Source organism: Pieris brassicae, chromosome 3 (genome assembly GCF_905147105.1).
Source record: "Pieris brassicae chromosome 3, ilPieBrab1.1, whole genome shotgun sequence".
Classification (NCBI taxonomy): domain Eukaryota; kingdom Metazoa; phylum Arthropoda; class Insecta; order Lepidoptera; family Pieridae; genus Pieris; species Pieris brassicae.
In genome coordinates, this window is record NC_059667.1 from 14929258 (window position 1) to 14947973 (window position 18716).

General features: G+C 33.0%; 2 protein-coding genes across 2 annotated transcripts in view; one reads left to right on the plus strand and one right to left on the minus strand.

Moving 5' to 3' along the window:
* Positions 1 to 18716, minus strand: part of LOC123706647 (elongation factor-like GTPase 1) — an 84457-nt gene that overhangs the window by 57007 nt on the left and 8734 nt on the right. The gene's annotated exons all lie outside the window — the stretch shown is intronic.
* The window catches only part of LOC123706649 (zonadhesin), a 42538-nt gene that overhangs the window by 22224 nt on the left and 1598 nt on the right, over positions 1 to 18716 (plus strand). Inside the window, exons 2-4 of the mRNA XM_045655921.1 lie at positions 15272 to 15382; positions 16003 to 16143; positions 17231 to 17393. Of these exons, the coding sequence (XP_045511877.1) occupies positions 15272 to 15382; positions 16003 to 16143; positions 17231 to 17393 (415 nt within the window). The remainder of the gene's footprint in view (positions 1 to 15271; positions 15383 to 16002; positions 16144 to 17230; positions 17394 to 18716) is intronic.

An 18716-nucleotide genomic window follows, 5' to 3' on the forward strand; every position in this document is an offset into this window, starting at 1 on the left:
TTTTTTATAACCACAGCGGTTTTCTAATGTAACATATTCTGATAATATTATATTATTTTGTATAATAAAGAGAAGAAAAAATGTATTAATCCGTCTTTTGTTTTTTCTTAAAACTCACAACTCGGAATACATTATTTATTTTCATTACTAAAAGTAGTGTATTATTTGTAATTATAAATTCCCGATTACATATCGAGAGTATAGCCGTGACCGCTTAAGTGAATATTAACTCGTAAATATCAACTTTGGGCACAGCCGTAAAAGGCATAGTCGTATTCACTGCTTCTTATTACTTACAATTTATAATAAAATTTTCAATCATCTAGTCACGATCAAAATTATCAAGTCAATATTTGCTCACCGCAGCAAATATTGGAATCACAAAATCTTCATAATCTAGAACAAATTCCTACACGTCAATGGGTGAAGTGGGTCGCCCAAAACCGCCAAACGCTTGATCGACTATATTTTCGTAAAACACGTACTGCTTCGATCTCCATTAGGGACCGCTAGAAAGTAAACATTCCTTTTTATCATACCTTTTGTTTACAAAGTCTTTTAGAATAATCGAAAGAACCTTTGTTGAACGATGAAAGCGAACTTCAAGTAATGAAAGTACGCGTCGAAACCTTCGTTAATTTAAATTGTAAATGTATGTAAAAAGCAAGAATGACAAAGCTAGATTTATATATAACATATTTAGTACCTAATTAAACGTATAAGGTAGAATAAGTATTATGTATGTAAAGGGCATTGACCGCATGGCAATACCTATAAATGCAATATATATTAAGGTCAATAAAATATATACGCAAATGACCAAAGATGTGTTTCTTCAGTAACAGCAAGTATAAACAATTACTGTCTCAAAAATTATGCACACAATATTGCCCTAGTTAGTTCTATATACATAGTTATATCTAGCTAATTCACTATATTATTAAACGCTAAAGGTATCTTTAAATGTGACGTAAACCTTGCACAAAAAGCTTTGAAGATTTTCAATCGCACAATAGTATATTACAGCGCCTACAAGCCTTCATTATAGATAAAACTGTCTCTATAAAGTCTCTTTTCGATACAATCAACAAGTGCAGCTTAATTTAATAAGAAGACGCAGCTAGATACCTGATTGCGGCGTGAAATACACCACGAAAAGACATATATTTCTAGTTAAAGCTGAATTAAGACGAGGAATATCTGGCTAGTGAATATTTGAGAAGTACAATAATAAATAGATACTGAAAAAACTCTTATATTAAAAGACTTGAAGGCTTAGGGGCCGTTCAAGTATTACGTAAGCAGATTATCTCCCCCCCCCCTCAACCCCTTGTCCACAAAAGTAAGCAAAGCTGTCAAAAATAACAGTACATAAACGTATTAATTTTTTTATGTAATTTTTAACGAATTTCAATTTCAAGCATAAACAATGCGTAGGTAATATGTGTAAAAACGTAAATAATTACTGTTTACGTAATCACCAAATAAGAAAATCAAAGACATATCGTGCTTACGTAATACATGAACGGCCCCTACTAATTAGAATTTTGAATGTCCTATTTTCCATTATTCCAGTCGATATTTCCGTTTTAGTATTTCCAGTTGCAAGACCAGCCGCCAAATACTCTGATAACAAAGGACTCGTTCGGTTTATTTCCGTGCGTTCTAATGCGGTCTTAGCTTGGGATAATATTCAGTTTATTGCACCGAACATGCGCATATTTGTATTAAAACAAATCTTAAAAGATACTATAGAGAAAGAGGCGAATATTTCTTCTTTAAACTATTAATACAAATATACTAATACCACACACATTGCAAAAAGTTCAAAGCATTCTTGCGTCTATTGATATGTCCCTCGATTATGGTCCATAATAATTAACTTATTATTCTTGGCGAGCCGGCACGAAGTTGTCAGGGAAAAGGCAGCAATGATTGTACAGATGCCTCCTTATATGATATAACTTTAAGCATTGTGTTGGGGTTTCAGAAATATTATAAAATCTTATTTACGAATTATTGTGAAATAATTCATTATATTTTTCTGTGAAATTACTCACTAAATGTAAATTATAAAAATCTACAATCAAAGATAAAATCTCAATCTAATTATGTAAGGCTACTGACGCCCGGTTTTCATACCCCACGGACAAAGCCTAATTGCGTATCGTAAATTAGAAACGAACAGTTGTCAAATTAGCTTTCTTTAGAAAAATCTACAACTCGAAGCAATTACGATTTGTGAATGAAATCAGGCGTCAATCAAAGTTCCCAAAAAGGTTTTAATTGACGACTGGTCTTTGATTTCTTTAGCGCGAAATTAAATGATATATTTTAATAGACAATATTTAAGAATATTCATGATTAAAAAGTAAACAACAATAATTGTAGGAGTAAGACTACCACCGCCTCCTAATAAATCAATTTAGACAGCTAACACTAAAGAAAATGTAAACCACAAAGATGTGTACCTAATGACTAAGGAAACACGGAACTAGCAATTGCCTTAAAAATAAATATTTCTTGCCCATGCGGAAGGCAAGACTATTATTTCAGGAGGCATTAGCTGTGGTAATCACGAGCGGTAATTTACTAGCTTAGCTAACTTTAAGCACGAGACTAGAGAATTAGAAATTGCGAAGAGCTGTGGTCGAGGTAACAACAACATAAATCACGATTTGACCACAACTATGATGCGTTTGTTTAAGATAAAGATGTTTAACTTGCTTTTACGAATATATGTACCTTCAGCTTTACTACTGAGTGTAATGAGTTATAAAATATTATGGCTAGTGCTCAACACTACTCATTGAATGTGTCAAAATGATATTCAAAATTGTTCCATGTGCCTCGTACGAAATTGAATTACCTGCTTAAATCGCCAATGTTTTGGGTTTTATCTAACTATGAGGATATTGATATTTTCCACCTCACCAAAGAAGACGTGAGGAAGTATTTGAAGAGGCGGGAATACTCTGATTTTGTTTAAGCAGTCATGAAATATTAAGTATTATATGTTGTTTCAAATGTTAAATTTCAGTTTTCTTTAGTTTGTCTATTACTTGTTTTCTGTTACATATACATATATTGATTATCTATGTAAACTGTTTTGGTTTTCTGTATTGTCTAAGTGTTTTGTTTTATAATATGTATATTAGCTATAAGAAAAGGCAAGACTATTTTTGATTTAAAAGTGATTTAGAAATACATATATAGTTCGTGCGATGGTGTTCAAGCGTTGTTTACTAGTCAAATGAAACATGCAGTGTTTAAAGTATATTTCTAATAGGCTTACATACGCCGTTAACTTTTTGGGTCTAAAGCCCGCACGGTTTCCAAACGATGTTTTCTTTCGACAAGCGAGTGTACATGGACAGTAAAGTCCATTGGTGCACAGCCAGGTATCGAGCACCTCAGGAATGAGTGTCGCACTATACGTCTCGCTTGCCTCGGTAACAACATTGGAATGTATTTTAAGATTTATTTCGACGTTAATATACATACATTTATGGACGAAGCGTTAAGGTAGCATTCCTTTGTGACGAGCGTTGAGCCATACCACAAAATAAATTTTACACTCGACGCAAATGTTGAACCTAACTGCCATTTTATACTTCATGTGTACAATCTTTACTCTTCACCATTGCAAAACCATTGTTTGGATATTGAACAGTTATCCTTAACTCACGAAGTTTAAATTCCACATCAAGAGTATGACGTCGAGTACTAGACACGCTTAGACATGCCTGCATGTGCACAATACACCACCCACGTATCGCAATTGAAAGATGGAAGAAATAGATACGAATCTATTCCAGACATTAAGTATCAAACAGGATCTGTAAACCCTTCTCATCCTTCATGCAAAAAACGACTTTCATATTTAAACTAGGACTTACATCGCAGACGTGGCGACCTGCCTCGGTTGACATCACAAATTAATACTAAAATATTCACTATTTAAAGTACTATGATAATGTTTTTATACTGGCGTCAGAGCCAATTCTAGCATAGTTCATTACATTCTTCGGAAACCTGCAAAATGGAAACAAAAAAGCAAGTGTTTGCAACCTTCGTGACCGGTATCGATCTATGGTTTATGGGCTAACGTTAGATAGGGTTCGATACGCACGATCCGCCATTAGAGCATTACACGTGCTATACTGACCAGTTTGCGATAGAGGAGGCTGAGGGAAGTAATGAACTTCGATATAAGCGGTTATTGCAATCAATGAGACGTTAGAAGACGCTGGGTTACACAGCTACGACCTATTATTGGCGCTAATAAATGCTTGTGTAAGCTTTATGAAGGATATAAAAACAAAAGCCGTCCACTGTTAAGTACATATCTGTCATTTTTCATCAAAGCGTAAACACAGTTTGACAAAAAGAGAAGACTTTTGTTAAGAAAGCAAGGTAGAAGGAATAATATTCGTTTATATTGTACTGCATAATCAAATGTAGGTAACATAAATTTATATTGAACTTTCTAACAATACCCTCGGCATGCGCACATTATGGTAGTTCCACGAGAGAAATTCTCTACAACCAGCCACGATGTAAAAACAATGCCTACTATCGCGAAACGTTCGTTTGAACAATTTATAGAAGCGACTCGAGATGAGAGGAAAATAAATACACATTTCTTAGACTATTTTGTTTAGAAAGCTATTTTACGAGTTGATTAAAGAAAATTTAAATTTTCTTATAAATACGTAGGTGAATATTGTTTTATTACTTTTCTATACGAATATTTGTTCCAGGAAATCTCAGTAACGACTAAAATATACTGTAAACTATGCTAACGAAAATAAAATTACAAAATTGGTTAATAGTATTAATATAAGAGTATACAATAACTGAATTAAATGAGGTTCTTACTGTAGTATTATAATAAGTCCTAATTTAAAAGCTTGTAGAAAATAAAGAAGGTATTTGCATTGCAAATAGAACAAAGCTATCTCTAAAACATCCAAATAAGTTCTAAATCCACGTAGTTAAATCCTTCGGGAAGCTAGAAGTTTGCACTCAATTTACATTCGAAATTCAAATTATCAGGCATAGTATTGAGGTCAAGCAGAAAACACCAGATCATTGAAAAAGTATTGAAATGAGAGTTTCTTGAAGCATAACGACATTGATTACCGTAAGACTTGTTAAAACGGGATCCCTTTATGTCTTCCTTGTCCGACCTAGCGAATATGGCTAGTGACGCCAGCGCCATTACAAAAACTAACGAGGACGGACGACGCATTTCTTCTATTCAACTTATAGTTTTTATTACTTACGTTTTTCAATCAATGCCGTAACTTTGTTCGTATTCATCCGTCATCTAATTCTAGTGTTTAACAAGATGGAAATAATAATATGATAAATGAAAGAATGTGAACTTCACACACCAACGCACTTCCGAGCCCAATCGCAATGATTGATTTATATTGAATACAACTGCACGTTTCGAAGCAAGGCTGTGTTGGATGAGGGTTTATTATTCTCTTTCGAATGCAATCGTTTACGGGCCGTATTCAACGTCACAAGGCAATTACGGATTGTCGAAGTATTCATTACACGGGAGATTCCGAGCAAAATCTGAAGGTGCTCATACCCGGCGCGTGACATACGATCAGTTCCGCCTTATCGACTAGATTCTTGCCATGCGCTTGCATATTCTTCGATGTTGCTATCGAAGAGAATGTTCACAATATAAGGGTATAATATGCATATCTCCAATGTAAATCTACAATTTCACTGCCTCATTGTTTTGAATGATACAATTGAAACTATTTTCACTGGCTTTCAATTGCAGCTATAACGTGCAAACTATATTTGATATTTTATATCTCTATGCGTTTGTGATTTAACTCTTCTTAAACAGCTGGACCGACTGGAGATAGATTTACAATCGGAGAAGGTCGGGTCTGCTAGTTTGAATACAAACATTATACAACCCAATTTAAATGATAATAATGTATTAGTTATTATAAAATAAATAAATGAAGAAACATTTAACCAAAGCATATTTTGTATTCCATGCCACGCGTCGCAAAATGTAAATTTAGTGCTAGTGTATCATCTATCTTATTACAGCCCATTTATTGAGGTAGGAAGATACTACAATGCGTGGGATGTAGTTTGGCCATAGTATCTATAGTCAGATTTGCTTGTCTATCGATGCTCCTACGCATTGAATTATTGGCCCTGGTTACGGACATTTGTTTGCAAATTTGCCAGATTTATGTCTCCGGATATAGAAACAATGTTTTCACCTTATCTCACTATTCAACTCATATACATAATTCAAATATCAGTAGTGTTTTACATTATTTTTGTTACATCAGAGCATCAGCTATAGATTAAATTAATGATGGAAACTAAGAGAAGATATTTTAGCTTAAATGCCTGCGCCAGATTTATGGGTTTAAAGATTAATATCGCTTGTAATAGTTCTATTACACGAAACGATTAATATTGTGTCTTGGTTACGTTTAGCTCCACAAAATCTTAATCATAGGACGGTTTCTAACTATAACTCAGTCACTAAGTTCCTTGTAACGTATAAATTTTACTTGCTGTAAAAAAAAACATTTTTAGGTCTGGCCCTCAGATTTCTATATCTGTTTTGTGTTGGTATTTTTTCTAATATGAAAGTAGGTGTTTAGCTTTCTGTGCCTGACTTACACCATCGACGTTTTGGGTCTAAGGCAAGCCGGTATCCTCACCTCCAAGCGAGCATTATGCGCACATAAACAGAAAGTCTATTGGTACACAGCCGACGAACGTACGACATCAGGGATGAGAGTCGCACGCCGCAACCACTTTGCCAATTTTACTTACTCTAAAACAAAGTTATATATATATATATGTTGTAAGTAATATACTAATATACGGTAACGCACAAAGGGGCCACAAGTTCACTACTCATAAATGTAAAGACATTTGAAATATCTTCATTATTGTAATAGGCAAGGTCTGACAAGCCATAATAACAGTTTTCTTCGTATACGGTACTATTAGGAACCTAGTCGGTCATAGGCTAGTCGTGACTAGATAAGCATCAATGCCATATGAGTCCTTCGTTTCTAGGGACAATCACTAGACAATGTTTCTAAATTTAAAGGTTAGGTTAGGTTCAAAGATCTGTTTGCTTTATTGAATTTATGAGTTAGTTCTTACAAAAAACAGCGCTACAACCTTTTAGGTCTTGGCCTCAGAGTCGCACGATTAAATCAAAGGCCATCACGGCTTATATTGTAATCAAGAAACGTAATAAATAAGAACACAAAAAATACTAATGGATAACTAATTCTTAACAGCCGAATAAGTTCTTTAGTTAAATGCATATAATAATTTTCTAATTGATTTTTCCTATATAAAACAAAACATTTTTGGGATTAATTTTATGAATTACATCTTTGCCTATATCTTTTTTTGTAATAGTTAAAAATGTTAGCTTTAAGATTGCGAAATAAATAAATAATCATCGTCTTAGTTACACAAGAAATAACGCACAAGAGGTCTCCAAACGATATTTGAATATCAATTACCCGATTTACCAAAAACCATTTATTTATAAATATAAAAGGGGGCAAACAAACCTACGGGATGCTCAAAGGCAGCCCATAGACACCCATTCTTAGTGGGTGCGTTGCCGGCCTTTCAGGGAGGAATATACTCTAACTTTGAATAGTTGGAGGTCGTATGTCTCAGGGAAGACACCCACCGGGAGTCGATTCCACATTTCGCTAGTTCGTAAAAGAAAGTGCCTTGTGAAACGGACTGTGGAAGACAAGCAATCAAGGAGAGATTGATGAAATTTTTATTGCATGAGTAAGCTAGAGTAACTTTATACTAAGCTACTCAAGTTAGAATATGCCTTGGATTATTTTATTTAATACAATTTATTGGCCTACCTTTAAGGATGTTCGTCCTTAAAGCAATAAATTCACACATTACGATTCCCGTCATTCGAAGACATTCCAGCGTTGGCCGCAATTTCCTAGCTTTATTAGAATTTCGCCACGTTTGGCTTTATCAGTAAATAATTAATTAGCAATACGATGCAATGATAGTTGTTATCACAGTGTCGCTTATTTTAGCCTCTCGTCTGTTACAGCCAAATTAAATATTATTAATTATTATATTATGAAGCTTATAGACGTATTAAAATGTAAAATTCGCGACTTCATATATAATGCATGATTAAGATTTAAGATTCTATTATGACGAGTCATTGTTCATTTCGTTTCAGCCTGTTAATGTCCACTACTGGACATAGACCTCTCCCCTAAATTTCCAGTACGACGTTTTCCCGCGTTTTTCGTCTAATAATCATCAAAAAAATACAACAATAATAATCAGTTATAAGATAGAGTGTAGTCAGTCGGTAAATATTTTTAATTAAGATATCAGAAATAAGTTTAGTTTAAGTAATTCACCATAACCACAAAACTATGAACATCTACTTCCTCCATACGTCAGGCCCATTAGCAATAAGCTCAACGAAAAAGTTCACATATTTGTTTACACTGTGAGCAAGAACGAAACTCTTAGAATTGAAAACTAAACATGCCATTGCAGATTTATCTTTTGTCTTTAAAAAGTGTGTAACAAAATAGTCACTGTACTTTAACATTTTCCGTGAATTGAATTCCAGTCGACTCGAAGATAACATTGTTAAGTCTAGTTAGTTAGCAATTAGAATCCTTTGAAACTTTGACGCTAATTGGGCAGAAGATGCAGAGTAATTCCAACAGATATTCTAAAGAGCTCACGAAGTTAAGTATTTACTAATATTACCTTATAAATTGTAGTTATGTTTAACAGGTTTCTATAGCGGTTTGATATTTTAAAACATTGTTCCGGATTAGCTTACCTCATGTATTTAATATAGGACAAGCAACTACTAGTAAAAGCCTTATTACAGGAGTATTATATGAAGATACAGATAATCTAACAGAAGCTATGTTTACATGTGACTTTAGATGAGCAAAGCATACATGTAACGTGTTTCCCTTAAAATATAATGACGCTATAAATTATGCCGATTTCTAACAAGATGCAAGAGCATTGTTCCAAATTGTGATAAAACACCTCTTAACAACTCGATAATTTATAATAACATTTTTAAATAATTCAGTTATTCACTTGAAGCTTTTATATTACCAGTCAAATGGAATTGTTTCCAGACGTAATTAATCCCATTATTGCGGCACTTATACAGCAATAGCAGAACTATTTTTATCACTTACATTCTAGGGTGAGAGTTAATTTAACAAATTAAGTTGCCATTACCGGTTTCACCAACCTATAGAAAAAGTAACCACAAAAAGTACGACAATAACTGTCTATTAGTAAAAAGATTAAAATATTTAGAAACACCCACTATAGGAATTAACATAAAGCACACCTTTTGTCAGTTAATTCAACGGACAATTAAAAACGTCCATTAATCTATGAGTTAAGAATACTTTGAAATGTCAATGCACAAAGCATCAATATTATAATTTTCTTATTTTGATTGTTTCAATTTTGGCATGACTTTTAGATAGTCATACATCTGACACACATCTAATTACACCACTACATTTTGCATTTTTGTTGTAATATTCCAGGTAGCATGGCTTCGCGTATCGCTATTACACGGGTTTGCATTATGCTCTTTTGTTTTTAAACATAAATCTATTCACTGTTCGTTATATTTCATACCTCTTTATATGAATTATAGAAAGTAAATGAAAACATTTTAATAATAATTTATACTTTTAACGAGTCAATATATAAGACATTCCTTTGAATTAGATACATTTGTTCGGCTGTATAGAACACAGTTTTACTTCTCATATGTATAGTAAATATTTAACATTGCAATGCAATTTCCTAAATGATAATTACACTATGGTTTTGGATACTTTGTAACAATCATGTCTATACTTAAAATATTCAATATTATATTAATAAAAAAACGAGTTCACACTGTACTTTTATCTCATCGTCTTGACTTAAATAGCATGAGATAATTACAGTAAAAATGTCGGAAGCAATAATCCGGTTACAGTGCAAACGCGAACAAGCGTGCAGCGCAAATGCAATGCAGAATATTTAATATAAGATATTTTATCTATGGGTTGTATCGTTATACAACAATGGCGTAATGAGAAATAATATGTATATATTGAAAATATTTTGAATTGTATTCCAATACTGAGCGTATTGTATGGCAGTTTCTGCCGCTCTCTACCACTATATGGATCTAGCTGTCCGCATAAGTATTTCCGAACCAATTTTACTAAGGGTCCTCCAAAAATAGAGCGTACAGATTCTTACTAATAATCAAATAAATATAATATAAATTAAAGTCATGTAACGCACTCCGGAGCCATCTGGCATTGAGAGTCCATGGGCATGGTGGTATCACTTACTATAAAAAAAACTATCAATAAAAAGTGAATCTTCTGTATTTCCCTCCTCCTTAATATCAAATACAAAAATCTTAGTAACTTTATTTTCGTAAATCGGCACGTAAAGGATAACGGTAGGAGGCATAACAATATACAATATGCCATTTCATAATAATGACGCAAACATAATCTATTTAACTCCAACATGCCAATGAACTAATAAAACTAGACGAGCAGCATTACATCGTATGCAATTATATCAGAACAAGTCGAAGGCACTTGCTAGATGCGGTTGATAGTGATTGCAAAATTAATAGCCCTAATATATAACAATATACACGGTGTTTTATGTCGTATAATATTGTCATCGGTACTTACCGTACGTCAAAATATCACCTTTAAATGTACTTAAAAAATTGTTATAACAAAAGCCAGCAATGCAGCTGCCTTTTATTCTATTCTGTTCTGGTTGTTTCGTAGGCGCGTTTGGCCCCCTATTAAAAACAAAAAAAAAACGTAAAAGAGAGACATTAAATTAAATATATAATTTAATTTCGTCGTTTCGTCAAATATATAAAGCTATAAAATTGATAATTCATAGAAAATTCGATAAAACCTAAATATGATAAAATCTTAACAAAAGCATGAAAATATATGCTCCGTCATAAATATTTTATGACAGAGCCTAAACACAAGGAAAACTCTCAAGGCGTGAAAGTTTTCCATCCAGTCACGTCAGGCTCGCCATATATGTAAATAAAAATAACAGCATTTTTAATCAACGAATCAGTGGAAACATTAAATGTATTTTACCAAAAATAACTTTATTTATTTTATTGTTTTTCTATAATGTTTCTAATATGTAAAAGTACAAAATACTTTGCGATAATACAAACAGTCTGCATATACATAATAATAATATAATAAAGCCCTTTTTTAATTTCCATATCAAATGTTGTTATGAACTTATAGCTATATCTTAGTAATATGTAAGTCACCTGTGGAAGACCCCTCTGGGGTAAACGCCTTCAGAACTTTCCAGGTGACTATTTCCAATAGTCTGCCAGTCTTTTCCTGCTAATTATTATAAGATATTTAGTCCTGCTTTACATATTCCTGCCCATTAGCCCACCTTCTTTTTGGCCTGCCCACTCTTATTTCGCGGGTTCCATTGTGTTGTCTACATGTCCATATGTTGTCTCGGTATCGTGCTATGAGCAGTCCATTGCCAGTTAGTTTCAAAGAATAGGGCATAAGCGTTACTTTACGTTTTTGTTTAATATAATCACTTTTGACTTTGTGTATCTTCTTTATATTTCCGAAAGCATGCATACATCAGGTGATTGGAATTGAAATTGTCGAACGCGTATTAAATCGGAATTCGATACGACGAAATGCGAGTATTTATTAAGTATTTAATTTAATAATTACTAACATAAGAAGTAAAAGATTACATAACAATGTTAGGTGACAAAAAGCACTACCGTAATCACATATCTCGATGACGTATGCTAATATGCTCAAACGTCGGAAGTAATCACACACTGTAACCGTATATTTAACGTACGTGCATATAAATTCGTATTGAGGTAGATCAGGAACTTGTTTCGTAGCTAAAACTTGATTAATCAATGCAACTGGTTTCGTTATAATATAAACATATCTTTTAATAGCGTGACGTAGCCTCAGACATATTTCATGTTTGGAATTATTAAAAGAATAATAGTAACAATTATTCGGTTGTGAATACACAAATATCTAATGATTTTAATAGGCAGTGCTTGTATGATATTTTTTTTAATTTAGAACGATTGTTTTCGACCACGAATACGAAACATTGCCTAATAATTAATTGATCTTAAAGCTATACATAAAGCTTTTTATTATATATATAATAGGCGTACAGCATTACGTTGGTGTGGGAAGTTTTACGCCTGTCAAACAAGATTATACACATTAATAGGCAAAGTAGATTTTATAAACGGGCAACATTTTTCAGGTTCGTTACTCTTTGATACATTAAATTTAGAATGAATTAATGAAAATACTTATGCTATTTTCTCTTAAATTTTTCTACGATTTGTGTATTTGATTTATTTATGATAGTTATAGACAAGCAGATATCGTTATATTTGCTCGTTTCATAATAGTGTTTCCCCTCATTAATATGGATGAAAATACCAGAGTGTCAAAGGACCGGCCGGACACATTTGCGAGCCCTACGGCAATCTTGGTGTCTTTATGGGCGGCGGTATTTAAGGTATCAGATAAGCTTCCTGCCCGTTTGCCCCCTGGTATATTAAAAAAAACAGGGTTTAGGGTCACGCAAAGTCACTAGGCTAACATTGGTAATAAACATTTATGATTAGAAAAAATAAAATATCACAGTTTTAATTAACATATGAATAGGACTTGCTTAGAAATCTAATGAGCCTATCTAATAACATAAAAGCTTAAACACAAGGGATTCATTAGTTTCACTATCCGCTTCCTGCCCTCAATACTGCTCTGTGGTTTGTATATTGATTGACATCATATTCAGTTTAATTTATTAATATTAATAAGAATTAATAATAAGGATAGAGGTACATTTACAAAATGTAAGGTTTGTAAATTTTCAAATTTCGTACAAATTTTTTATAATCATGTTTATATTTTTAAACTTGCTTTTCTTTCTGTTTTAGTAAGTTTATAAGATTAATATTAGGATGTCTCAGATTACAATTTAATATTATTATTTCATTATTATATGATAAAGTTTTCCGTGTGTGTCTCATAAATTAAACAATTTAAGAAACGATACCTGAAATATTAATCATTATTTTTCAAATTCAAAATAAGATAGACAATGCATTTTTTTTTAATCATACATTCAAAACCAACGTTACGGTGGAGTTAATTTAACAAAAAAATTATAGAAACGATACAAAGTTAACAATATATAATGTAGACAATACAGTGCATTGAACCTTACCATCTCGATTTACTATTGCAGGTTGCACGAAGTTCAGATCATGTCAAGATCGCGATTCGAGATAAACATTTTAGGTAAACATATCGTGAGATCTGACTCCATCTCGGGTGACCTTACGTAACGGTATACAAATCGATTTATATCAAAGCGATTCTTTCTTGAAACAAGATACGCATCCAAACGAAGTGTTGATTGAATTGTTCTACCGATTATCGACAACATCGACCATTCAACTCGCAAGGACGTGACGTCCGGTGGACCACATAGAATCCGAGGATCTCACCTTGATTTCTCTAAAACAATTTCTCCGAACATTGTTGTACAGTTCCACTGAATAAAACGCTAATTACGCAAGGAGTGATTGAGACTAATTCACCGTATAGTGCCCTCATTTAAGCTTCATTAACGAAATTAATCGCTGTGCAAGCAAATTATAAGTCACCAAAATATAAGGTGAAAGCAAAGGAAAAGTCAAAGAAAGCAATTACGCTCTCGGCAGATAACAGTTTTAAAAGTAAAAGTTAATCAGAACACTCAATAGTAACGTACCAATCAAATGAAAATAATAACGAGCACTGCAAACAGAGATACTATTGTCATAAATAATTGCATTACTTCTACGAAATGAGTCTAGACAGCATTTTTAGGTAAAGTTAAACGCAACTTTTTAATATGATTGATAGCAGCTCAATTTTGTCCGATTTAGTCAAGTATAGTGAGTGCCGGATCACGTACAAGAAAGTTTTGTTGTGAGTGAACAGCGTCAACAATCAAGATACGGGTCACTAGAGCAGATATAACGATTGCGAGATTTTTATCAAAATTAAACCTCACAGCGGGTAAATGTAGTAATTGCACTACAATGTAAACTAACTAGAGAGCTGGAGGAACCGTTACGCTTCGCTAACTAACTACATTCTAGTGTTGGCGTTTACACGATCATCGATTGTTTTCAACATCAATGAAGATGGTACTAAATGACAAGCGTGCGAGGGCAATTATGTGTTTCACTTTACGTCTTCAGATTTAAGTTGTTCCTTATAGTGATTTTTTTATACGGATTCAACTGTAGGAAGTTATTCGGCTTCCTCGCTTAAATTCATGTTCTTTTTTTAAATATAAATAAAATGATAAACAAGCGAAGGGTGTATTTGAGATACTGTAAAGCAATAACAGTATCAAGCTACGCGATCCATCATTCCTTTTTTAGAAGATTATTCTACCTACATCATAAATTGTACTAATAACTTTTCTTCCGCACGTTAAATGTAACCCCCGGAAGAAAAATGTCGATCGCAAAAGATCAAAGAGCTCGAGTTCAATCAGAGGACATAGTTGGAAAGATTCTCAGAGGGGAGATGAATGGTACCTCGTTCGGACCGACATCTTTCCCATCATTGTGTCGATAATTAATAACCACGTCTGCAGCTTTTGATGGCTTCATATATTTCTAACATCATTAAGAGCAAAAGTAACATTCCGTAACAAATTATATTTAAGTATCTTGGTCTAAATATCTATTTATTAAAAAAAAAACAAAGTATTACATTGCGTTACATCTCTTATACAAAAATACCGCAGGTACGTTTCACTTACGCACGCGTTCGATTCCCGGTACATCGTAAATATCTTGCGGTCAGACATTATCAATTGTATTAAGATTCAAATGGATTTCGGGATTACACTAATACACAGAATTGTTACTTGCGTAGTTAACGGGAAACGATCGTGCGATTCGAATTGTTGATCTAAAATTCTTCTGTTTTTAACTTGATATAAATTAATGTTATATCCAGCAAATTTGTTTGGTTATAAAATGCATAGAAGATATTCAACAGAAGTGACAAAAACTGAATCCTTATTTACGTAAGTTCTGTATTAAGTGAAATGTTCGTTTCAGACTGTTCCATTACCAGCCGGCTCGACATCTGTACTGGCGAAACCGACGAAGTACCACTACTATCCTCACAATCAACACATTTATTTGCTGCCTGAATGTGCCATTCAACAGGTAAACTTATTGAAATGCTTCCTGATTTGTACCTACAGATACATTTGCATTTAGTTGACTTGGCTAAACGAATATCTCTTTGCTGTACTGTACTAATATAGTACATTTTATAAATAAAAAATCGTTTGTGTCAAATTTATTATTAATTCCGAATAATTATTTTAAAATATCACAGGATAAACATATTTTGGCATAGACCGAAGTGTAACGACAAATGTATTATTAATTTAAAAAAATTAGCAAATATACAAATAAATTTGCAAAGTAGACGGGGATTATTATTTGAATTTAATAATTGATATAATCATACATTGTACTTAATATATATATGCATGTTTTATATGGAAGATCTACGTAATATCCTAAACTAGTTAAGCTGCAGGCAAAGTGTCTAATAACTTTCCTAATGTATCGGACGTACCGAGTACGAGTAATATTACGTCAACTAGTTTGTCTCAAAACTGTTTCATCTATATTCATAAAAGGACTAAATACTTTCTGATTTCTTACTTAAGACAGACACATTTTGTATCTGTTTTAGTGCAATGTCAAAATCCGTCATTTACGCTATGAGCACGTAAAGGGAGATGTACAGATATTTAACTTCAAATTGTTTATAGGTGTGTAATGCAGTTTATGTTCGTCTGAATTACACTCAACCACTGTGCGCCTGTCCGGCGAGATACCGGGACCCATGCTCGGCAAGCCTCAACGCCGACGACCTGCATACTACGCGTCTTACCACAGATTCAAAAAAGAAGGTAATTTATGGTTGTGTACGCATCAACCATAGAGGATAAATTGAATTCTATTAACTTCCTTTTTTAACTTTGACTATAGAGAAAATATTTTTGAAAATGGAATACTCTAAAAGAATAGGTTTTATTTAATTTTAAAAGATTTGATTTTGCAATTTGCCCTCACACTTAAAGCCGATAAATAGGTTAGGTAGACAACGACAGACGACATTAGTTTATTTTTAAAACTCGAGAGAATTTTGATATACTTAATACTTTTAAAAATAGAATCTGAATCATATCGATATAGTTTTAGTATATTCGTAGACAGATGAAATGAATTTAATGTAGAGCCAAAGTATTAATGATACTCAAAATAAACACACACACATATACGTCAGGATATCAGTAACCCAATTTCCTTTATAATCGTTGCTCACCTAGCCGATCACATTTACTTGCTATAACCTAACGGTTACCTTCAGAAGCATCGCTTAACATTGTATAAAGTTGACTAACAGTTATAAATGCAGGCATTTGTTGCAACAATTTTTCAACGTGAAATTGATGTTGTGGGATCATGACATCAATTTCACTATGTTATTATTGGTAAACTGTTTTCTTTCTTACGAGATAGCGGTAGGCCTATCCAGGGCTGACGCAAAGAATAACCTAGTCTCAATAAGTTTAAATTTTTCTATAGAATAAGAATGTAAGACGTTAACGTAAGATGCATAGATAAAATACAGTATACAATTAATGACATAAGATTTCTGTTTTCTTGAAGTTATAATTTTTCCTTATAGGCGTGTATAAGTTATTATAGGAGTGTACAATTCGCTCTGTCTGAGCTGGGATTCAAAAAAAGCTCCACCACCGGCTCACCTAAGGCAGTCCAAAGAATATCCGGGGCCAAGAACACGTAGCACCTTGTATGTCAAAATGTGGCCGTGTATAATAAATTACTATCTTAAACATGAGCAAGATACTAAGAACAATATTAACATAAGTAAAGTTTCACTAGAACAAATACAAGTAAACATAATAACTTAATACACGCACTTCACGATAATGCTATTACAGTTTCTTATGTTAACATATATTATTGCAGTACGCGAAGAAAGCAGTAACATTGGTAAAGACATGTGAAGCCGTTTCCGAGATGAGAGAGTGCCGAGCCCCTCGGGATTGGTCATTACTTGCCTTGCAAAACATAAGGACTGGAAAATCACACTATTTAGTTATATGCCGCTGTCCGGATACTCACATTCTTGGTAAGGCTGCACGCACAGTTACCTGTATTTTTGTATTCTATATAAATAAAAATGACGCTATATATACTGCTAAGTTGAAATCGTGAAGACGGCTGGACTAATTCCAGGATTTTTTTTTATTTCTTGAACTCTGGTTTTTAATGGTGTGATTTTTTTTTTTAATATTTAAAATTTAGTTTTTGTTTTTATTCCGGAAAAGCGAACAGTTTTTATTGAGTAGCGTAACACAATGTTCCATATGTCGGTATGTAGGTAACAAAAAGGTAAGAGAAATAAAAAAAAACACATTAAGGCGAAACGACGTTAGTTCCAATACTTTCGAGTTTATTTGTAACAAATTTTTCCTCTTCATAATATTAGTAGAGATTTAGTAAGATAATACTGAAAACCCATTAAAAATAGAAATAAATGTCACGGGCGCTACAAAATTTTTAGGTGTATCTGTTTCGTTATCATTGCTCAAAATAATAGGCAAATAGCCTGTGCTTGGCACACCACGGCTTTTTGGGTCTAAGGCAAGTCAGTTTTCTCAAGAACCTTTTTTTAGCGTTGTGCGAATAAATGAAGAAAGAATTCCATTGGATCCGCAGATCGAGCCTATGACCACGCCGAAGCCAGTAGGCCAACACTTCTCTAGGAAAATAAACAAAAATAATAAATGTGTTATGGAAATCAACTTTATACCCAAAAAGATTTTTCTTTTCGTCATCAGGATGTTATATCATTGTTGTTATATCAAGATTAAATGGATATTGGCAAGGCATTTTAATTAATTTAATTACTTTTCTCCAGTCTTGCGAAGGCTTAGCTTGAAATGCGAAACACTTGTTTCGTTAACCGAATAGTTTAAGTTATTACTTTGTATAAGTCGCAGAATTGTAAAAAAACATTTTCCATCACACAATTTTTTTTTTGTTGTTTTTTTAAATTTAATGTTCAAACATTTTGTGTGCTTGCAAACATAACTATCACGACTCATCTACGACAAGACTATATAAAATATTGGAACTAATTCAATATATTTTTTTTTTCGGCAATCGAAGTCAGCCACGCGTTTATGAATGTGTGTTTGTTACTGTGTAGTATTTGTTTTAACCAAATTACTTTATGTATTTCCTTTAACGTCTCAATTAGATAAGACATATATATTAGGAACGTTATTCCAAACTACGCATTAATTGTATATTAAATCGTAGATTAAATCCTTGACAAACGTTTAACAAGGAAATGACGCAGTTATGTTAATAAGTTAACAGTTATTCTATCCAGGTTAAGATTGTAACAGGATGGCTTATAAGCTTATCAAATGAATTTCATTATCGA